At 37.4% G+C, this 24,223-nt stretch overlaps 1 protein-coding gene across 1 annotated transcript in view; it reads left to right on the forward strand.

Annotated features, from left to right (window-relative positions):
- SUCLG2 (succinate-CoA ligase GDP-forming subunit beta) overlaps window positions 1-24,223 on the forward strand; it is a 112,913-nt gene that overhangs the window by 19,270 nt on the left and 69,420 nt on the right. The window contains exon 2 of the mRNA XM_033071545.2: window positions 1,856-1,997. Within this exon, the coding sequence (XP_032927436.1) occupies window positions 1,856-1,997 (142 nt within the window). The remainder of the gene's footprint in view (window positions 1-1,855; window positions 1,998-24,223) is intronic.

Consider the following 24,223-nt stretch of genomic DNA (forward strand, 5'->3'; position numbering starts at 1 on the left):
TAATACCTACATGTGAAACTGATTTATTACTCTAAGTTATGAATAAAAGCTGTTTTGAAGACTTGGTCTTAAATTATAAAACCAGTGACCAAAATTTTATTAGCTGTATTACTGACCTGTAGAAATTTTTAGATAAACCAGAAGGGTCCCTGCTGGCCCCTAGTGTTAATCCCTTTGTGGAAATGATCCTGAAGTGGTAATTTTTAAAGCCTAGCAGAGAATTTATTATAGGAAAACAAATTAAATGTCAACAATTATGAAAGGAACTTTAAATTTTGACCCTACATTTGAAGTATTGCATAACTGTAATAACATATCGTCCATGGATGGCATGGAGGAATATAAATCATATGAGGTGTCTGTGAGATGTGCAGAATTAGAGATAGCCATGGAGCAAACTGACAATGCCATTTTGTTCCTCTAAAATATGTTAATCAGGTTATGCATAAAAGAATTTCAAATGTCATCCTGAGCTATTTGTAACTGTTTAAGTTCAGTGGGAGTCACTTCTACAGAAAACATGCAGTTATATACTGTAAAAGATTGTGTTTGTGTTTTCTTTGTGCATCAATCTTTGTGCTGTGTTTCAAAGAGAATAGAACAGATGGGAGTTTGCTTTTGAGGCATCTCAGCCTGTAAACCTTGAGTATTGTGAGAGGGTGTGTTATTGAAAGACTTTAGCATGGAGGGTTTTTGTTTTCAGTATAAAGTTGCATTAGGTTAATAATTTTTTTATTATGCTGTTAGAGATGAAAGTATTAGTATAGTAAATAATTCTCTTTGTCCAGCATTTCTAAATACATAACACTGGCTTGCATGCTGTGTTCCTTACTTCAGGAGAAACCAAGAACTGATTGTGGCTGGCTGCCAGGAGGACAGCAGTTTGTCTCTCCATGTGGGAAAAGCATCTTTGGCTGGCACAAAATGGGATTATACCATTGCCAGGAACCAGCTCCACCTTTGCCATTATACCATTGCCAGGAGTCAGCTCCAGCTCCTTAATTATTGCTTTTGTAAGGAACAATTTAGCCTGTGTGAAGAATATGTCCTTTCTTAAAACCATTCAGTAAAGATCCTGTGATTTCTGTAGTGTCTCAAGGTTTCCTGCCAGGACAAGCAAATGTGGTGTCTTTGTGTGTGTAGGGTTGCTGTCTTTGTACCCATAGGCTGTAAATATATTTATATTCCCACAGGGGCATCTCAACTGGCATGTTGGGAATGAGGAGGGAATTATTCTCCAGCTGATGTTGGTCTGGCATGGCTGATGTGGCTGTGCTGGTGTCCCCAACAAAACCTGCTCAGAAACACAATGAACAAAGCAGAGATAGCAGACCTCTGAAAATACACATATTAGTGTGTAGTGTCCTACAGAACAATGCTTATTCCATGTCAGTTGTTTTTCTTCTCAGATATGCTTCAACAAACACATAGAATCAGTGGAAATTATTTTATAGGGAGGAATTAGATGAAATACCATATAATAAGGATATTTAATGTGAAACTGAATTTGTTTTAATGTAAGAGTCTGTTACTATTTTTATAGCAGAGCATAACATGAAAACATAAATAGACTTTGGAGTTGAAGCCAAACTTGCCTTGATATTAAATGCAAGACATTTTGTCTGGCCAAGGGAGCCTGGTGTGGCTTTTAAAAAATATCTGTAACTTTCAGAGTACTTGGGATGCACAAATGTTAAGGAAAGGCACTTAGGTAAATCAATAGCTATTTTACCTTTTCTCTGGGTGTTGTTTAACTGCTGGTTTGAGATAACCATAAGGTGGAAGAGCTCAGTGGGCTGTCTCATGAACTCTTCTTAATGAGCATTATGTTATTTTCCCCTCTTGTTTTTTCCAGACTGTTCAATTAACCCCCAGACGATGGCTCAACCTGCAGGAGTACCAAAGCAAAAAAATAATGGCAGACCATGGGGTTACAGTTCAGAGATTCTTTGTAGCTGATTCTGCAAATGATGCCCTGGAGGCTGCTCAGAGACTGAGTAAGTTGACTGATAATGGGAGGACTCTGCTACACTGAGTAGCAATCTGGAAAATAAATTGTTTTCTAATAAGTTTAAACACTCTTTAAATTCATGCTTACTGAAAAGCTTTGATATTTCATCCACACCATAAATATATGCTTAATTTTATATATGAGCAAGTTTATAGTGGCAATACTTAGAACTTTATTTCTCAAATGTTTTGCATGCAGCATGTAATGTGAGTTCTTTAATTAACATTATAGCAATTCAAAATGTCATGAATAGTTGCTGAGGAATTTTTTTTTGTATACTTGATATAATTTAAGGTGCTGAAATAAATGAACTTGCGTAAAAAATCTATTTTCAAACAAAAATGTGTTGTATTTAAAAGCAAAGGAAGGAAAAGGTCGTGGCCTCTCCATTTTAAAAGATACTTAGATATTTGTTAATGTGTGTGTCCAAATGAAAAAACAGGAAAGGTGAGTTGAGTTACCCTCACAGTGGCTTAAAGAGAAGACCCTGGTTCTGGAGCTTTATTTTGTTTCTCTGACAACATTCTGGTGTGGTGAACAAAAGATGATAGTGTGGGTCAAAAATGACTTTATGTAATAGCTTTTCTCTCAAAAAGAAAGTGTTGAAGTACTTTGTCAATCTGTTTTAACTGAAATAATTTTTCTACTTTTTAAAGTTATATAGATTTCCTCTTTTCATTTAGCTTTTGTTACTATATCAAACATCAAAATGCCAGAGGCCACACATTATTGTAGTCTAATTGTGTAGTAACAGGAAGATTTTTTGGTTTATGCTTTACATAATGCACAGACCACTTAGTTAAATGCATTTCAATTTTGCACACTGGAAGGTAAATTAACACAACTTCCATCCAAGATCTCATCAGAGCTCAAGTGGCTGAGTAGCATTAGCATAATGACTTGTGCAATCTCTAGAACTTCATTAAGGTGATACATTTTTCAGTGACCAAAACCTTCTTATGACAATCAGTATATTTGAAAATATAGCTGAAAAAAAAATTAAATGCAAGTGTTATGGTTATTTAGCACAAAATGGAAAAGTCGGACACAAAGCCAAGCACATCAAATTGGAATGTTTCCTCATTTCTGGTTGTCTGAGAAAATCAAGGAATGCTAACTGAAGTTGTGGCAGGTTTATCACCAGTCTTACAGCACTTAAATTCTCCTCTTCATGATTGAACTCATAAATGGATTGGCCTGTCCAATAACTATTGCTATTCTTGATCACTATGACTATTTGGAAATACAAATCACTGCATTAAAGGCAGTGAACCTCCTCTGTTTTATGAAGCTAAGTTTATTTTAAATAACCTCTGTAGCTTGCTTGCTTTGCAAATCCCAAGAAGTATCTGTTAAAAACAAACAAACAGTGTTTAAATAACCAGAAGTAAAATCCAGAACCAAAAAACGTTTGCTCATGCAACTTTAAGAGGTAAATTTTATTCTAATTGTGTGGGCTTGTTAGCACTTCAGAAAGTGGAAGTCAGTGATACCTTTCTTCATTTGCTGTAGTTGCATTCAGCCATGGTGCACTACAGAGCATGAAAGAATTGTGGTTTATGGTGTGGAATCTATTTCATGTTGGAATGACTGACACTCCATTGATCCACTTAATAATTAACAACATCCTCGTTATCATTCTGGTGCTGTGCTGTCCTTGCATTTCTAGCATGCACTTTGAAAACTAAGGATCAAGAACATCAGTTTTGCTACTGTGGTCATTGATGCTCCAAGATTTTGCTGGGTTTATGTTCTTTATGATTCCTCAGTTTCATATTTCTCTGTCACTCAGGTTTATCTGCACAATTTGTAAGTGAATATGCAGCCACACAAAGTAAAAAGATATGGGAAAAAGAGGAAACTTCAGCCTACAGGAGGCACAAAATATCATGAAATAAAATAACAGTGAAGGTGGATGTTGTTGTTAGACAGTAAATTGTGGGGAGAGGCCAACCTCCCCTGTCAAGTCCTGCTCAAAAATTTCATGATTTAGGTGCTGTGTGCCACATTGCAGCTGTCCTTCACTTTGGCTTCTTCAAACAAGAAAAGATGCTTGTCAACATATTTGAAAGATAAATACAGGATAAAGTTCTCAAAACTTGAAAGTCAAAGGTTCAGTATTTTTATTGTGAAAGGAAAATTCTTTCTATAGCCCTCAAGAATACAAGGGAAACAAGATTTTTCCTTTAAAATCTTACAGCATTACATCCCTCATATGGGTCTGTGTGTGTGGTAAAGGGGTACAGATAAGGGGGTAGGAATTCTGTCATGGAACTCTGCATAAAGTCTGGAATTCACAATTTAATTTCACAATTTCACCAACTGTTTTGTGCTTGACAGAGCTGTCTTTACTGCTGCAGGGCCTGTGCTCACCAGTTTTGCTATTGTTGGATTTCCTGTTGATGCAATGGAAAGAGATGAGATGATTTTTGCTGCTGTCTTCACTTGTCGGGAAGGTGTTAATGCATGTCTTCTTGAAAGGGTTTGCCTTTATCCAGTATCAGCAGTTTTGTTACACTCTGCTCATTTCCTCTGTTTCTCTCTATTTTTATTAATATGTACACTGAATGCTAATTTTCTCAGATACTTTCAAAATTCACCAACGCAGTCTACAAGGAGTTTTTAATGGAACTAAAGGATTGATTTTTTTTTTCCCCTTCTAAGATAAGAATGGCAGATGTAAGGAAAATTAACATGACATCACTAATATTGACTTCAAAAGAAGTTGTACACAATAAAGAATACAGAATTAAGCCCCAAGGAATTCATTGCCTTCTATGTGCTAAGCAATTTTGAAGTGTAACTTTTGTATAGAAGGCAATATTTACAGAGTGCCAAGAAACTCAGCCACAATAGTTTTCTGGTTTGTGTTAAAATTGCTTGGTTTTCAAGAGAGGAAAGAAAGATGTTGTCCTGTTTTGCTGCACAGTATGGTGTTGCTTGATCTGCTCTCTGAAGAAACTTAATTTATAAACAAGTTCTTACAATTCCAGCGTAACTATTTAATAGGAAAAAAATAAAATACTTGGGAGCCAGGTTTTTGTCTGAAAAATAAGCTCATGTGGATGGTTTTGTATTAACTCACAAGTCTTCTGATCTAATTCTCTCATAATTTAGAGCTTGTTTAGCCAGAGAAGGCATTTCCTTACTTGCTGTTTATTTTCCTTGTGCTGTAGCACCAATACCTGAGGCAGTAATCCTTGTGGTGAGCTGTGTGTGCATTGGCACTGCCTGCTCTGTGCATCATTTCAGGGCCATCCTTTACTCTGGGCTCCTCCAGCAGAAACCCTTGAGTCTCGTGCTCTGCTCCTTGTGCTGATGGAGGAGTTATTAAGGGGCCCATCATTCCAAACCAGGAGCTGGGCAGAGCTGAGAGGGGCTGGAATTATGCTGGAGGGGGTTGCTGTGCACTGTCATTTGGCTCTTGGAATCAGCAGAGAACTTAAAGGTGGCTGGCACTGCTGACAGCCCTAAATCGATGCTGGGAACTCGGCATGTGTTTCTTTTTTCCTGAATTTTAACAAAAGCAGTGGCCACTTAGAGTGTTTCATTACATTTAGGAATCAGTCAGGTGCAGTGTTCACACTCTATCACAGAGAAATGCAGTTCAATTGAGTGCAAGGTTTTTATTCACTCTTTTTTCAAAAATAAAAATAAAACAAAATATAGTCTCTGCATGTCCTATTTCTATTGCTTATGCATGAGGGAACTCATAAAATTCGGCTTTGGACTGAAGGCACGCTTTTTATATCAGGCTGGAGAGGTAAACATGTATTTTATAAAGAACAGAAAAGGTTTATTGAAGCATCTTTTCATGAGGTCATTTACCTGTCACCTATTATTCACCATTTTTTAGAATATTGAAAGAGTTCTTGGTCATGTGAGCACCAGTCTCCTTCCTATCTCAGCTCCTGAAGTTTTTTCCTTCCCATGGCTTTTTAATTTGAAGGGAAGGCTGTATTTATAGATGCTGTTTTAGATCCCTTATCTGAAAATTCACCTCTTTAGTACTAGTTGTGAAAATCACTTGAAAGCAATTTACGTTTTGAAGGGATCAAAAATTGACCTTTATGTTCCTAGTGTCCTTTCTGTGTAGATCATGAAGAATTTGTTGGTGATAATGCTGTCTGCATTTAATCTAAGCTTTTATGCTGGGAAAATTAAAAACATTCTTGAACCTGAGGATATTTGAAAAGAGAATTCAAGTCCTTTTTTGTTATACCAGGAAGAGCTTTTCTTTGAGTGTCCTGTACAGTGGCTCTATATATAAAGTTTTATTTGAAAACTTGGCTACTTAGCTGATTTTTTATACTGTCATCCTGGGGTTGTTTGTGTGATTTAATTTCCTCTCTGTTTCTGTCCATCAGGGTAGGCAGCAGAATTGCTTCTTTCAGCATTTCTATGATTTCTGTATTTCTTTCCATCCTATGCTTCACTGTGAAGTAATAATTTTTCACCTGTGCATAATGAGTTATTTCTCAAAAACCCTTAGTGGTTATAACAAGTTATTTCTCAAAGCCACTCGGGTTATCCTTTTCTGCATATGTTGAAAAAATAATGTGTTGCTGCAATAGCATTCCAGGAAACTGTACACAGAGAACTTGCTCACTGGTGAGGAACAGCTCTCCCACAAGTCCTCTTATTTTCTCTGACAGCTTTTATTAAACTTCCTTAGACTTAAATTATAGCTTTCTGAAACTGTTCTTTCAGGCAAAATAATGCTGTAAGTTATTGACTAATATGATCCTGTTCTCAGATGGGTAAGTATTTAGAAAACAATCTTTTAAATTTAATAGAAAACTGGTGGTGGATGAGCTGCCTTTGGACCACGTTCTCAGTGTTACTGAGCATGAGCATTTCTCTGTTCCACTTTATGGATTTTGCCTTGTCAGAGGGATGAAATCTAAGATTAGAGTGAATCTACATTTTCCAGCCACTTCTCAGTGATAGAAAATACCTGTTAATACTCCATTATTTGCAGTCTTCATAGGCATCCCTTCAATGCATCAATTCAAAGCTCCACAAAATATATTAGTGCCTGTGGTTTTACTCTTTCTGTCCCTTGTTCAGTTCCCTGTTGTTTCTTAGAGCCCTCTCCTCCCTGTGCCCATTTGCTCAGGTCTTCTCAGCCCTTCTCCCACCTTATGAGTTCTGATTGAGAAAATTCTCTTCCTTTATTTTTTATTTTTTGTGTGTGTTAAAGAGTCAGTTGTTACCCTATTTAGCATATATTTAGCAGTTGTGTACTGCTAAAAGTTGTGTGTTCTGCTTGCTGAAGTGCTTTGCTCAGCCCCACATTTACTTGACTTGGCAATCATAGAAAGTAATATTTCTGTATATGAACAGAAGACAAATACTGATTGCTAGCCATGGTTTAAATGTTATTTAAATATTATCAAATAACATTGCAAATAATAGTGGTTTTTTTCCTATATTTGTCCATGATGCAATGTTTTGATTTTTGGAAAAAATCTCCAAATATCATGTTGTGCAAACAACTTTAAAATTCTCACTTGCATCTGAAAAGGATGAAAATAATAAAGTAGAGTAAAAATTATGAAGGCAACATGTTGTTTGCTGCAGTTCAAGTAATTCTTTGTGGGAGGCTTGGTGATCAATATGTCAGTGACCCGATTTATTTACCTCATCTAGTGGATGAAAAAGATCAGTCATGGAAAATCAGAGGAGCTGGGAAAGGTGTTCCAGGGTTTGGTTCAATAAATGTGCTGTGCTAGGGAGTTTGTTAGAAAGTCCTGGGGAATTTGCTGGGATGCAGCTACAGAACAAAGCAGGAGTAAAGCATCTGTGCTTTTAAAGCACCTGCTCTTTTTATGGACATCCTTCATCTCCTCACACCTTGTTTTTGGTAACAGCCACGTGTTGCATCCTCTATGCCACAAAAAAACAGGTAGAGAAACTCCCAGCTTCTCTAACTGGGAGTTTGAATTTTATTCTTCTTCAAAGAAAGTTAATAATATTTTTCGTCAAAGCTCACCACTGGGTATTGTTTTGTTTCAGGTTGAACCTTTCTGTTTCAAGTTAACTTACAAATTGTGGCATTTTTAATATTTTAGATATGAAAATTCTTTGCAGGACCCTCTGTCTCCAGAGGAATTACAGAAATAGTTAATTTGAAATGCATTGTTATGAAAAACAAATTGCTTTGTTTTTCTTATCTGTTCCCTTCGTTAGAGAATTACATGCTGAGTGTGAGTCAGTAAATGCAAGCTTGAGACTGCTTACATTAGTTGGATATTTTATAAGCATTCTTTGTCACCAAATGTCTTCATGTTCAATAGATTTATAGTAATATGAGTAATGGCTCGGGGGCTAACAAATCAAAATCTCATTTCAGATGTTCGACACTAATGTTGAGCTGACTTATTGTTCTCTGTGTTGGATTTCTGATCAAATTACCAAAATAGCTGCTTGAAAGTAAAACACAAAGTCAAAAATACTCCAGAAATGGGGTACTGAATTCAAAACATAGTATGTGCCACAGAGTGTGGGCATTTTCAAATTTCAGTCGTGTTAAGTACATTACTGGATTTTTGTTCATGAAAGGAGCCAACAGAAGTTTTAGTTCTTGATTCAGGAATTTTGTCAGGTGGTAAAAAATGCAAAGTTTTACAAGGAGGGTACAAGATGACTGCTGGTTTTTATTCCACTCTTGTCACACCATATTTTATAGTTCTTCAAGGTACTTTTGCAGCTGCAGAACAATAACCAGATGCGTAATTGAGAAGCAGCTGCATGAAATTTTCATTTTTTTATGCATAAAATCGGAACCATTAGACACACTTTATGTATAAGGTATGAAATACTAAACAACAATGTTTTCTCTGTAGTACTACCAGCTGTGTAAGGGAGGGTAATCACTCCTCCTACACCCTCTAGATACCCATCAGCTTCTAAATATTTGGGGGCTGATTCCTGAAAGCAAGTTTCATTCTTCTCTGGTTTTCTTTCTTATTTTCCTTGTTTGTTACTCTGTGCTGTGTAATGCTGGATCTTCTATGTGGTCAGTCCCAGTGGATAATCCTGTGTATGGGGCCCTCAAATACAAAATTGATGTTTATGTCTGTTTTGCACTCAAACTTTTCAGTGGAAGGACAAGCAGCACAATCATGTTGGATAAAATCTAAGAGGGAAGGATAGAAGCCCTAAGATAGGATGGTTATAATTGATATTTTCATAATTTCCCTAATCTCCTCTAGTGGCCCCTGAGGGACACAGGGTACAGCAAGAAGATGCTGTTGTTGGTTATCCACTTTCTATATAATTTATTTGGGAGAGTTGCTTTTTAAAAAATTTGTCAATTGTTTCTGTAAATTTATTATACCTTTTGTGGTTATGGACCAGGTGGTGGTTTAGGACAGGCTGGATTGAGGAGTAAGGATATTAACTTGTACATTTGCTGTAAAAGCACATGGTTTTGAACAAGCCAGGAATCTCTCACAACTGACTTTTCAACTCATGTGAAGCTCAGAGAAGACCCAGTATCCAGCCTTCATACCATGATTCCCATCCTCTATTTCCTCCTCAGCCTCTTCCACTCAATGGGCTAATATGAACTGGTATTTTGCAAAGGTTAGGATGACTTGCAAGAGCTTGTTTTATCTTTAAAGATGGGAGTAATTTATAAATTGAATATATCAGCACTTGAGAACTATGATCATAAGAGGCCGTGATGTTTTTTTTTTTTTTTTTTGGTAGATAATCTCTACCTAAAATGGTAGAGCAGTTTTTGAAGCTAAGGATGTTCTGGCATTTTGTTAATCTGCTACTTCATATTTGAGAAAGTGCTGTGAATTTTAAATATGTTTGTCTACATTTCTTCAAATATTTGCAGTTCAAGAAAAGTAAAATATTTCAACACGTTTATGAATACAAAATGTGTCTTTGTAACCCTGCTGGATTCAGCTGGGAGATATTATCTGACTCTCTGCATCACAGTCTATTTTAAATAATGCTCTAACCCTTGAGAATGTCACCACAAAAAAAAAAAAAAAACATGTTCAGGGTAGTTCCAGAAGTTAGCTGTGCTCTTATTTTAAGTGATTTTTGTTTTATGAAGAAAAATCTGAAGTTGACAATTTTACCTGTGTGTGGTATACTCTCCATGGCCCTACAGTTAAAGTGAGCTTTCCTTCCGTGCATCATTATGAAGGGGAACATTTTTCTTACACCTCCCCTGGGCTTAGTTGGACTGCTCACCTGAGTAAGATGAATATGGCTAAACTTCAGGCTATAAATCTTAAATATATTTATTGTTCTAAATACTTAAGAACAGCCCTGGGGGTTCTGGAGAAAGAAAAAAGAAAGGCAACCAAGAAGAGTTTGCTGTATAAACAGTTAACAATGTAAAGTCACTGGGAATATTCACCACTGCTGCTCTGCACTTCCCTCTACTCCCTGCCAGTCTTTGACCCCTTTATTCCTCCAGTTATTCACCTGTACATCTGATAGCAGCTTTCCTGATTTTGGTGTGTTGTGCTTTGTCCCCACTGAAGATTATTGTCATAATAGTCCTGATGTCACATCTGCATGTCCAGCACCTCCTCTTGTTCTTGTTCCCACAGATAAATCTTGTATCCAGTTTTTTGGTTTAGCTCATGAGATGTTCAGTGTGGTTGCTTTACTTACTGGCCTTTCCACATCTTGCCTTCAATACAATACAGCTTCTGCTTGGATATTTTGGAATAAAAGTGGAACAAGAGAGACTTGAGGCTGATTACTGCAAATTTGACTATCTTAGGAAAAACAATTCTTATGCAATCTCACCCCCCACCAAAATCACATACAGGCTTATGTCTCATGCCATAAAGTAATCTACCATTTAAATACATTTAAATATGATGATTCATGTATTCTATAAATAACTTTCTTATTTCATCTTCTGAGTGACATTCCTATTTGAAGGGCATATGTAGATAGTATTTATTGTGTTGTTTCTTTGATCCATAAGAAGCCAAGTTAGGTGCTTAAAGATGTTTGTATGGAAAAGTTATTCTATAATTTTAAGATGAAAAAAATGCATGTATTTTCATATTCTATGCTGTTGGTTTACAAGATGAGACTCCTGTGTCATTGAGCTTATGCAGTTTTGTGACTGTTCACAATTTTGATTTATGGGTTCTGATTTATGGCTGGATTTTACATTGAGTTTCTGATGTTATTGTCCTGTAAATAGTGAGATGTCTGGACTTCCACAGACTGGAGTAAGCATTCCTTAAGAAATCTCTCTGCTGATGAAAAACAAAATAAACCAGTCAAATTAAATACTAGAGAGACACTTTTAAGGGCCAAGGTTCAGGGATAATTGAACATGAGTTGCCTATCACTGTCTCCATGTCAGAATTTTCAGTTGTGCAGAAAGGATGCAATTAGTGCAGTTAACAGCAGGTAGGGCAACACTAATTATATGTTCTTTTGTCTCTATGAATTGTTTTAGCTATTTAGAGCCTTCTTCTTTTGCATACTATGTAGTAAATTATACTGCAAGAGACTTTCTGGGAGTAAACTGTGACCACAATTTATGCAAATGTGATTTATACTCCCTTGGACACCAGTTCTGAACTTGACCTTGAAGTGAGAAGGTTGGAATGTAAGAAATGGCAGAAGCATGAACAAAACATGATGGAAAAGTGTTGCCTTTAAAGAAAGATTGCCCTACTGTATATCTGACACTTGAGTAAAATCTGGAGCCCTTTTCAGCAGCTCAGACAGGAGTAATCTACTGTAGGTTTATTTTCAGCTGTTGCCTCATCCGATTTGTAAACCAGGCAGACACGATTGCATGACTCTGCAGAAGCTGAGAAGTGGGCTTTCTGATGTGCTAAAGCAGCTTGCTGACCTTAAGTTAATGAAATATTAACCAGTGCTTAACACTTGTCAGGATGACACAGAGCATCTGTTTTTGATGATTCATAGGAGGGACCACTGGGATGGTGCTTAGGTCACACACTTGTCATTTAGATGGCAGCCTGGCTGAACCTACACCCTCAGCTGCCTGGGGTTATAGAACTGCTGTACAGATGTGATCTGCCACTGCTGACAAGTTACACACACATTTGATCCATGGTCCTGCTTGTCTGAAGCTGAGAAGGTGCTGAACAGAATGAAGAATGTGAGCATTTGAGATGTACTCAGCTCTTGTGTCAGTCCCTTTACAGGTTCAACATGGGTTCAAGGCTCTTAAATCAGCTGCACATTCTCCTTTGCAAACAAAGTTGGTGTTTATTCCAATTTTACATTTTTACCCAGAAAAGTTCAGTTTATATGTGAGTAATTGAGAAAGCTTCAAGTTCCACTGTTTGATGACTGCTCACTCATTGTGGTGTTTAGACTGTGCAATTTCATTTAAATATGTAGAGTTCAATTTCTGAGCATAATATCTGCCTTCAAAATCCCCACAGAGCTCAACTTGCAGGAAACCTAAATGATCCAGCTTTGCTGGTTTCCACATCACATTGAGATACATCCTCTCCTGCAAATGCTGATTGCCAAACCAAAAGCTAATGCCTCTCTCTTGCTTTTATATTCACGTTTCTAGGCTAATTTAATGGTATGAAACCTGTAAAACATGAAGTTTAGTGTATATAGTTTTATTTTTGCTGCTGAGATGGTGATTGGAGCTGAAGAGATAAATGCCAAGCTGTCAGAACTGGGGGGCAGCATGTTGTATTCCCTCAAAGGACTGGGAAGGGGCTGCTGTGTGAGAAAGGCATGCAGGCTTTTAATTCAGCAGGGCACTGCTGTCAGTAATTGAGACTTGTTCCATGTGAATGTAGGTACTGTTCTCTCTTTAAGCAGCTGCAGAGTGCCCTGTTGAATACTGGAAGTTGGTTGTGTTATGTACCCTCCCTGCTCTTTCCAAGTTCTATATCTGATTGTGTTTTTAAAGGAGAATCACAGATTGAATTCCTTGTGGAATTCCTTAGTGGTTGGCCTCACTGCAGCCCTTTGGGTCATAATTATAGAGAATTTGCTGTGCTGTCCAGCAAACTGCTCTGAACAGAGTCCTGGGTGACAAGGCAGGTGCTGAATTGGTTCAAATGAAATGTTTGGGCAAAGCTGTGTGAACCCTTCCAAGTTCACTGGAAAAAATAGATTTAAAAGAGTGGAGTAGTCAAGGGAAGCACTGGGAAACTTGTGCTTCTCAGTGGGCATCTGTGTGTCCTCAGCTTTCCTGTGAGGTTCAGGAGCAGGTCAGCAGTTTGTTAAGTTCAGATTTCTTCAAGGAATTAATAAGAATTTGTACAAATAACTCAGGAAATGTGTGGTGCAGGAGTACCAGTAATACCTGCAGCTGGTGTTAGGGAATGTTGGTTTCTGCCAATATCAACACATTATTCTGAAACACAAGTTGTGACAACAATCAGAGAAATTAATTAGTAAATTCAATAATTTTGGTCTCACAGTGGGTTAAAATGTGTCTCTGGTATGTAAAGTCCCTACTACTCACTGGATGCAGTAAACTCAGGGGAGCATGGGCCAGTGGGAAGAGCCATCAAATCAAACATCACATCCTCCCAACAAAGAGCTCCAATGAAGAGCAGCCCTAGGTCAGAATGAAACTGTCCCTCTTTGGGCCCAGAAGTGCAGCAGAAGGCTGAGCCAAACACCAGGGAAAGAGGAGGAAATTAGGAAATAGTTGTGTAACAATTTTAACTGCATTATTATAGAGGTTTTTTTTTCCCCTATATAAGCATTTATTCCTTTTTTGTAACAAGTAAATCTGGAATTAAAAAAAAAAAAAGCAACTACACTGTTGAGATCATAGGTATATTTACAATATATTCTTGGATTATATGTGTCTAAATATGTAAATTGTGCTTTCTCTTTGCCCATAAACAAGGTTTTGAGTGTAACATTGCCCGTGGCTGAGGTTTATGCAGGCACCTAACAAGTGTGACCTGAAGCTCAGCTTCTGTACCTCTGGAAGGTTCCTGAGGTGTGTGTGCTTCTCTGCAGGAGCCCAGCATTTGGATTTTAAAACACCTTCCCCCCTTTTTTCTTATGAATCCAGAGTCAGTACACTAAGACCGTTCCCCACTTGGAAATATTTTTTACAAGAACAAAAAGAGAGTTTCTTTTGTATATAAAGGAAGAAATAGGCTTATGTGCAGGAGTGAAGGATCTTAAATAAAACATTGTCCTTTTTCTACCGTAGTTCAACTGGGAAAATCAATTTTTGGTTCCTCAACTACAAAGAAAGATCAAAAGGAAAAACTGACAATCCAAACAAAGGGCAAGGTGATGTGGGCTGCTTGCACTCCTGTTCCCTGGTGTGCTCCATACAGGCACTTTTCCAAGCAGAATATATTTACAGAAGAATCAAGGGTATTTTTTTTTGTACCTCCAAATCAACGATGTGGTGACTAAAAGTGACCTGAATATAAAAGTAAAAAAGAAAACCCCTACTTTATATTACAATTTGTGGAGTTCTTTGGTGCTAATTTAAGCAACAGTTCTCAGATGTGTCAGGTTCCCCAAAACATACTTATGTTTTAAGGAATTGTCATTGATTTTACTTCACTAGAACTGGCCAAAGCCAGTACTTTTTTTTTTTTTTTTTTAAAGCATGTTATGTAATGCAAGAGAGAAAATATTTTTATTCTTGCTTAAATGCCAACCAGATGCATATTAAAATCTTCATACGAAAACTAATTTCAGTCAGTGTGGAGGGAAACTTTATGGAGATTGGCTTTCCTGCTTTGTATTGATTCCTGTTTATATCTTCAATAAATAAAACATAATTTATTGTTATAAGCTCATATTTACAAGAGGAGATGAAAGTGTGAGCAGGAAAAACAGAAAGGAGGAGTGTGAAAAGTCTTTAAAACACACAAATGAAAAAGTACCCCAAACTGAAAAACAGCTTAAAGAGTTTTATGAAGTGTATTATCTTTTGCATAAATGTAAAACGTTGCAAATAGTTACAAAAGCATTTGATTTTAATGTATTTTCACTTCTTTGAGAGAATGATTGAGTAGACATCAATTTTGTGGCTATATAAAATGTTAATTTAATGGATGTTATGAGTACAAAAATAAACAGGCTGCATCTGACTCAAAGCACATCTTTACAGGAAAATATTTTTGTCTGTATGTTGTGCATCAGTGTGTTGGGTCCTTACCCATGCAGGCAGAATGCATTTACATTTGGGACTCTGTGTTTGGCGTGTCTTGGCATGGTGGGGATGCAAATAACTATGTACAGAATGCTCATTTCAAATACAGATGGTCCCAAGTTTCAAAAGCAGCAACTGTAGCTGGCAGCTCTGGGGCTTTGCAGGGAAAGGCACTCTGCATTGTGGCATTTAAAAAAACTGAACCTGCAGAAAGTGCCTCCAGATGATTGGCACAAATGACCAGGGATTTATAAAATTTAGATTCTTTTCCTCCAGCACTGCCCCATTCTCATCAGATGTGTAAACGAAAGTTTTAAAAGCAAATCCATTAATTTAATGCCTCAAATTGCTGTGTCTATGTAATAGCTTTGTAAGGCTGATGTCAATATTGAATAATCAATAAAAATAGGGCTGTACGTTTGATCTATGTAGATTTTGAGGCACTTCAAACTTGCAGCTTGTTGATTGTGCAGTTAAATCTTAATTTGTGGTGACAGAGTGCTCTGAATTAGGTGAGTGGTAAGAAGCCATGCAGGAAAATTATGATGATAGTAATGAAATGTACCTGATTTTATAACTGTGCTCATTTGCAAGATTTTTCTTTCTTTGTTCATTAATTAATTGTGTAACAGGAGAGTTCCTGGGAGGTGCTGACAGAAAGCTGGCAGCTCCCCCTGCCATGGAAGTGCCACTGTGGTGCTTCGTCACTTCACTTTGTACACAGGAGAGCAGAGGTTGGCTGTGGTGATGCTGGAAGCAATGCACTCTTCATTTTCCCTTTCCTTTCTTGTCCTGCTCTTCTTTCATGAGTGTTCCTGTTCTCTCTGTCCACACCTCTGCTCTGCTGGCTGGGGCTTCTCTGCAGAGCTGTGCTGGACACAGCTATGAACCATCCCACTCCTGGGGGAAATTACTTGATTTCACACCCCCATTCCTGCCCATCCCTGCTGTCCCTCTGTCCTGCTGCCAGGTCCCTTGTCCCCTGCACTTTTCCTGGTTACAAGCACAGTGGCAGTGCTTTGCCCTGAGAGTGGAGCACCTTTATGCCTTGATTTGTCTTTGCCTTGCCCTGGGGCTTCCACACAAGCTGTCCTGGAGGGTGGAGCATTTAATTTAACTCAGACCATTGTTCTGTAACACACTGGGGTTTTGTATAAATCCCTTTGCCTCCTAATGTTACTTCCCAATGTTTCTTCTGCTGAAAACTCAAATTGTTGATATTTCAACCTCTCTACAGCCTGCAAGTGAGTAGAACCTATCCTCAATTTAGTTGCTGCTGCTTCAAAATTCCTTTAACAAATGCAGACTTGGTTCTGCAGAAATCAGCCAAGATGATGTCAGAAAAGCACTTCAGTGTTACTCAATTGAAAGAAGACATGATTTTAGATGTTCAGTTTCAGATCAGTGTTAATAAAGTAAAAGAACATTATTATGTGCATTATCAGATTTAATTTCTCATATATCCAGAATACTTGGCTTTAAAACTCCAGTCCAGAGGCTTTGCATCTGATTTACTTTGAAGAAAAATCTATTAATATCACAACAGCTACTTTTGTGATTAATTTGAAAAAGTCTTTCCTTGTGACACAAAGGAATTTGTACAAAGAAGAAAAAAATAGATTGTGTTAAAGAAGTGCACAAGAAGAAAATAAGGAATGGTTTAGATTCATGTAGGTTTGTTTAGGATGTGCTAGAGATAATCTGTCTTTTGGGAAAAAATAGGAGAACTATGAGTGTGGTTGATAATTAGTGGAATATCCTTGTCACTCTGGGATAAATGACTCTACACCAAGATGGACAACTTTACTAGTAGTATTCTGTAAAGGTAAAATGCTGTTTCCAGTATTTTTTTTTTTTAAGAGTTAAAACAATAAGCTCTATAATGTCCCTTTAACCTCCTAGTAATTAAAATTTGGGTTTTCTGCAGAAGAACCATTTTTTTATTTTTACTGTGGAATTGTTAAAACTCAACCACTGGGATTTACATGCTCTTTTACTTGGGACTGCCCTAGCAATCAAAAAGTGTTATGGGTTCTGGCTTTGCCATATAAGTATATATATTTTTATATAAATATATTTTTATATATTATTTATATATGCTTCCTTTCAAAAACTCTGCCTACCAACTTGACTTCCAGTACTGCACAGCAGTAAAAGCAGCTATCCCAGGTACTGCTAAGAAAATTTCTCCCCTTACAGATGTTCTATTAGAACAACCACTCAGATGATGCAGGTAGTTTTTTATTTCCATTTTACAGTAAGAGACTTGAAGAGTTTATGTAACTTCAGGTACTGAAAGGGGACTCTCAGACCAAATGGCTCTCCAATCAGCACTACACAAGATGCACTAAAGGGCAGGGAAGAAGAAGCTGGCTGCTCTGGAGTCATTTAGAGCAGCAGCTTGCAATGATTTGGAGTGGGCTGGTTTTTCAGCTGCTGTGCTGGGTGCTGGCAATTCTTAGTCCCTGTACAATGACAAAGTACAGTAATTTCATGGCTATAAAGTGCACCGGATTATAAGACGCGCTTGTGGATTTCGATCAAAATTTTAGTCAAAAGGGTGCGCCTTACAGACATGAAATTACTGTAATTTACATTACTGGGAGCCTGCAATGAGCTGACAGGCTCCCAGTACAGTCTCCAACCCATGGATTTCATTTCTCTGACTGGCAGAGCTCTGCCAGGTACTTCTGGCTGAACAGGACCCATCCTGTTAGCAAATCCATGGAGTGGGTAAAGGTGAAAAATATCAGAGTCACAACACAAGTTGTGCTACCCAATTCAAACAAGCTGCTGTGATGTTCCACTTCTAGAAGAAAAATCTTAATTGTGATCTTTGAGGCATGCAGTGTGATTAATTATAACCTCCAGTGGCTGGCATGAACCAGAAGTGTGTGAATGGGAAAAAGGCTGAGGAAGTGTTTGGAGCATCTTAGACATATGCAGACATTCCAAATCATCATTTCCTTTATATCATTCCAACCATATGTATTTTTATGGGCTTTTTTTAGTGCCTAAAAATCAGAAAATAACTTTTAATTGTTGTTTATGAAGCACCATATGGCTGTCTGTAATTTTGGCTTCTTGTGGAATGAGGAAAATGAAATTAATAGGAAATCACACTCAGAAATCTATTATTAAGTTAATGGCGCTAACAGCTTGTCCAGTCTCCTCATACAGATCATGGTGTAGCTGCATATAATAAAAATCAAGTCCTTGTAAAACCACTGAGAAAATGAAATGGCAGAGAGAGGCTGAGCCAAGCAGCTGCATGTGTTGGTACTGGACATGGTCATGTATGGCTCAGCTAACAACTGCTGGTGAAAATCAAGGGTACAACATGAATTTTGGCACTCGCTTTACCATATGTTCAAAATAATTAGTATTTTCTTCTAAGTGGTTCATGAATTAAAGGCTCATCTCAGGATAAAAATCTCTTGTGCCATTTTTTTATTTTCATTTTTCAAGTAGAAACTTGCTTGGTTTACCCAACTAAGTTGTTCAAAGTTCTGTGCTTTTTTTTGTGGCTTAACGTTCAATAAGTACTGGGAACACTTGAAACCTAATTTTTTTCTCTCTTAACCTGTCCTAATAGGCAGTGAGTTTTCAGAGCTGAAACTGTAAAGTTTGCATTATCTTGCTTCCACCAAACATTCACAATTGAAGACTTTTAATACAATGGTGTGAAAAAAGAATACATCACAAGATGAACGTCTGTAAAAATTACCAAGCTATGAAAAGCACAGCAGGAGGTTTTTCCCCCACCCTCTTATCTGGAACATTCCCTAAATTGCCTTTCTTCAGTATTTTTGAAAAGTGTCTGCAGATGATGTGATGCTAAGAAAAATATCAGAGAACAAAAAAGAAATCTAGAAAAAATAGTCTTTTTTTTTTCCTTAGAAGGCTAATTAATATTGGCAGGGATGCACTGTTAGGGATGTGTTCTGGACAGGTTTATGTTGAATGTCTTGGCTGTATGTGTGAGAAGGAATTGTATAGGTTGGCTAATTTTATAAAACTGTAAAAAGAACATTGTTCAGGTAATGCAGATTGGAAACTGTGCTCTAAACAAAATTTTTTCGGCATTGAATCTAAATTAACCAGTGTCTCATTGATCAGTGAAATGGCCTTTTTATGGAGTAATTAAGTCTGAAATATTGAATTAGATATTAAAGATTCTTATAATAGGTCTACTCTTAGCCTTTTACCAGTATCAGATTATTTTGGCAATTGTTTCTACCTCAAAAAAACAAGCAAGAGGAGGATGGTGGTGCATCCCTTGTTACTTGGGCTCAGTGATTATCTGACATTAAGTTATAAACACAGGTGCTTACCACAACTGAAACTACATCTGTCTACAGCAGTTAATATTTATCAATTGCCAGAGGACTAAAATATTCCTTTTAATACTGCTTAATGCAGTAGGATTTTTTAATGCAATTAAAAGCTAGGCACATGAAATCTAACAATAGGAATCCTTAGAAGGTTTTTAAGCAAATTATGCAGGAAAATATCTCCAGGAGTAAATATGGTGGCTGTTCTGGTTGCAGTGTTTCTATGTTTTAAATAGATATCTCTCATTTTATTTTTGCATTCCATTGTTTCCTGCATTCTTTAAGCCTTTATGTGGTGAGTTTTCCCTGGTTCATACTTGGATAACTCTGTTTTCTAGATCTGGAGCTCTGGAAGTGAATGAGTTTTTGCCCAGTGTCTCCACTTAGTTAACCTCCACTTGACAACAGGGAAACATTAGAACCAGCTCTGTTCCTTGTTCCTGGATTTTCTTTTCGCTCTGGATAAAATTCATGGCTACTCCAGATGGCCAGAGACATACCTGTTCATCATTTTAGTCCCACTATTATCTGCAAAAAACTTGAATTTCACATTTGTGCAATCCCTCAGCCCAGCATCTCAGTTACTGGATTTTCCTTCTCCAACCAGCTTTTACTCCTGGTGTCAGGTGTCTGTTAGAAGCTGTGCTGGAAAAAGATTCTTTCTTTAAATTGAGATCATGTTTATTTTCATTGTGGAGTCTGATTTTCTTCTTCAAATAAAAAATACTTCAGTAAATGATGCTACATCTCAGTGGTCAATACTGGGATCTTAAAAATGCCCTCTTTCAAGTTTTTGAATGTCTGTAAGTAGTGAAGAAGGTTGGGAAGGTTGGTTATTGGTGTTGGGGAGGGGAAATTCAGGTATTTTGGTTTGGTTTTGGCAGGGAGTGGCAATCAGTGTTGCTTCAAAATCAGGGCAAGGAATCAAGGACATGTGTAGAATAAAAGCTCCAAAGTAATACTTCTCAATTTTCTGTCTTGAGCACTACTGAGGCAGACATAAATTCTTCAATGTGATCATTTTCCCATCCAGATGCTTCCCAGATAATGACCAGTCTAGCATGATTCTCTTCAGAAGCTCAATAAATTATTTCAGCAATGCATTGAAAACTTTGTACTTAATTCCACTGAATAAGTTGGATAATGAAGGCTACTGGAGGACATGTCAATCCTACTGAGTTTGGCTCAGATCAGAATACTGCCAGATTTGCTATTCTTTCTAGTTTCTAGTTTTGGATGTGGATTGATTTATTTATGGTCTAAACTGCAAAATGTGTGCTATCTAATGCAGCCCTACACAATGAAACAAAAGCTAAGGGATACGAGGGTAAGAGCTCGAGTAGAATTGTATAACAGGAACTGTCTCTGGGAGAGAAATGATAATTTTGCTAAAAATGTAAATTTTCATCTGAGAGCTGTTCAGTATTTTCATTTCTTTGGGTAAAAATGCAAACTGTAGAAGAGATTTAGGTTTGGAGCTTCATTAAGAAGTTCTTCATGAAATGTGTCAAAGCCCCACTGAGGGAAATATTTTTGCAGGCACCCAAATGCCAAGCTGGCATCAGTGTGTGCTTAGAATGAACCTGTTTGATGAGAACATCTGTTTTGTGTCACTATAAATTGTTGTAAAGAGGAGAAATGACCATTGTGGTGGTGAGTAAAGAAGTGAGGTGCCTTGGAGTGGGGCAGTGCAGGCACATGGGAACCTGTCAGGTCACTTTGTCCCAGCTTTTGCAAGGCAGCAAGAGATGATGAAAGCCTTTGGAGGGATTTGGTCCTGGCCTAATATTGGCAGCCCTGCAGGAACTGGGTCTAAAGTGGATTCACACTGAGATGTGTCCCTTGGAGCCTGTGGCCTGTTCTTGCCCTTTTGAAGGCTCTTGGTTGCCCAGCCTCCACTGTGTGATGCCCTCCACATTTCTTTAAGCTTTGGCTTCCATTTTAATGCTGATTTTTAAGGATCCTGCTGGGCACAGCAGACCTATATATGGAAAGATTGTGCTTGGCAAAGGTTTAATCATCAAATCTCTACTTCAACATTATGATTGTCACATTATGGATTTGCTAACACTTTTTTAAGTGATGGTGGTTGCAGTTGTCTTTACTGTCTGCATGTTTTCATATATGAAAGAGAGAAAGTTTAGATTTTGTAGCAGGAAAATATTCCTTACCTTCAGGGAGGTGATGCACTGCAACAACTTGCCTGGGGAAGCTGTGGCTGCCCCTGGATCCCTGGAAGTGTCCAGGGTCAGGTTGGATGGGGCAGGAGCAGCCTGGGACAGTGGAAGGTGTTGGAGTGAAATGGGCTTTAAGGTCCCTACCAAGCCAAACCATTGGTGATTCTACAATTCATATTAACTTGCTTTTTTCCCATGATTCTTTCTTAGGTTTTTTATTTCATGCTCCATTTTTGAGAATATCTCCAACTACAACAACTCCTTTATGATTAAAAGTGAAGTGTGAAAAAAACTAATATATGTGCCTCGGTTTTTATGTATTCTACACTACCTACAATTTTTTTCAAAATCATCTCTACAGTTCAATAATGGATAAAAGAATTAGAATCAGTCAGAGAAGGCTTTGTATATTTTGTGCCTTACATATAATCAGAGAGAATGAAATTTTGAACATGTTCCAGAAAAGCAGGTGTGTGTATTGTTGCAGCAAGGGGTGAGAGCAGTGTTTGTTCCTAATGGCTGCTTGACTTCAACACTACAGATTGAATAAAGCCTGTTCCCTGAACTGTATTAAAACAAATCATGTTATGGTATTCAATCAAGAATTTAGAGCACAATTAATCTGCTTGAGTCTGCTAACTTTAAAATATATTTTACTGGGGGGGAGGTTTCCATGTTATTTTGGCAAGGAAAACTTGAAATCCTTATAAGCTTTAAAAGGTGAAGGTGCAAATAAAACTGTCAGCAGATTAATTTCTCTATTTTTTTATAGTTTAGGGAAATGGGAAGGATAGACATAAATGTCTTGGTAAGAATCTGTTAAAACTGACAAATTTTTGAATGACTGCTTTAGAAATAAGTCTTGTGATTTATTCATGTATTTTATACTTACAAGGAAAGCAGGTCTACTAAAGGACAGGATTTTGCATCCCCAGGTTTCTCAGTGCTTAACAAAGCACCCTGAGAAGCTTCCATGGTGATATTGTCAGGTCACAGGGATTGTGACTAATACAGAAGGAAAAGTCTGCTTGCTTTTGCAGCCTCTTAAATCATCTGAAGAGGAGGAAAATAATATTGGCTTGGGCATAATAGAAAGAATATTTTGAAGTCTAAAAGTAGAAAGAATGGATCTGTTGGGTATAATGATGGAAGAACCCTGAATCCCTTTGCATGGATTTTTCTATTTTTGTTCAGTATTTACTGTTTATATGCTGCAGGATGCCTGGGTGACTCTGCAGGTTACAGAAATTGCTTTCTCTGTTTTGCCCATAGAAAGGATGTTGCTTTAGAGCTGGCAGAAAGAGTTTTTTCTCTCTTGTCAGTGAACTTCAGTGCTCTTCCACAAAAGGACAAATTTGTTCCTTTCCTGACTGAGTTTCAAACCACGTCTGCTCTCAAGTTTGTAAGCAAATGTGAAAATAGCCATTTTTCTAAGCCCTTTGTCTTTTACAGAGGAAATTTATGTAAAAAATAATGAGAAGTTAGGTTGAAAAAAGGAGCTGTTAAAGGCTGAAAAATATCAGAAATAAGATATCCCATGGAGTTTTAAACAAGCACATACAATGAACACTTCCAATATGAGAACTGTTTCTTTGGATCCCTGCCTCAATGTGCATATTTTTCCATGCATTATAGTGGTGCTGCTGGATCTAGAGAGGCTCAGTTTGCTGGATAAGTAATTTATCAGGTTTAACTTAAATGTAGGATGTGTGAATACTTGATTACTTTTACTCTGAGAAGGTTTAAGACTGCAATATTCAGAGTGAGCTTTAGCTTAGCTGATTTTATCTAGCCTTAAAATTTTTATCACCGGTGAAGTGTGTAGTAATGGCTATGAAAGCAATTAATAATAGTAGTGACAGAATCAAGAGGCTGACTAATTTATCATTATAGATTTTAATGAGGCTTATAATCTGGCAATAGATATACAATATATTCAAAAGTATGGAATTATAAAAAGGATGATTTATTTAACTGTAATTCTAAACTAATCTGCAAACCAAAGGTTGTAGAACATAATTCTTTTTTGGTGTTATGGAGCAGAAGGATGAAAATAACAGAGGAGGAGAGTTTAAATTAAAATTAAAGGGGGAAAAAAATCATTGTTTATCTTCATTCAGAAGGCCTTTAAGCATGACAATAGTTTTGTGGATGTGGGAGGGATCTTGTGGACAGCTTCTTTTTCATCTCAATCTGCTCCTTCAGCAGAGGGTGGGAAGTGCCTTCGATGCTGCATCCCTGCAGTTCTCAGAGGATGGGCAGCAGTGGAAGTGGCAGCAATGCTTGGGAAAAGCTCTCCCAGATTTCAGACCAAGTTGGTGTAAAGAGACTCAAATGTGAAATGTTATTATAACAACTTTAAGATTCAGTGTTCAGTGTGGAAACTAAGCTTTACTACAGTTTTTCTATTATTGTGTTATGCTTTTATTCTTCTCCCTTCTTTCCTTGCTGGAGTAATCTACAGAATGTCTCTGGCCTGCAGTGTTGCTAAAAGGTAATAAGTGTCTGACAGGGTCTTGCCTGAGCAGTGTAAGAGGTGGCTGAAATTTGGAAAATTAATTCTGGC

The sequence above is a fragment of the Catharus ustulatus genome, chromosome 13, assembly GCF_009819885.2.
Source record: "Catharus ustulatus isolate bCatUst1 chromosome 13, bCatUst1.pri.v2, whole genome shotgun sequence".
Lineage (NCBI taxonomy): Eukaryota > Metazoa > Chordata > Aves > Passeriformes > Turdidae > Catharus > Catharus ustulatus.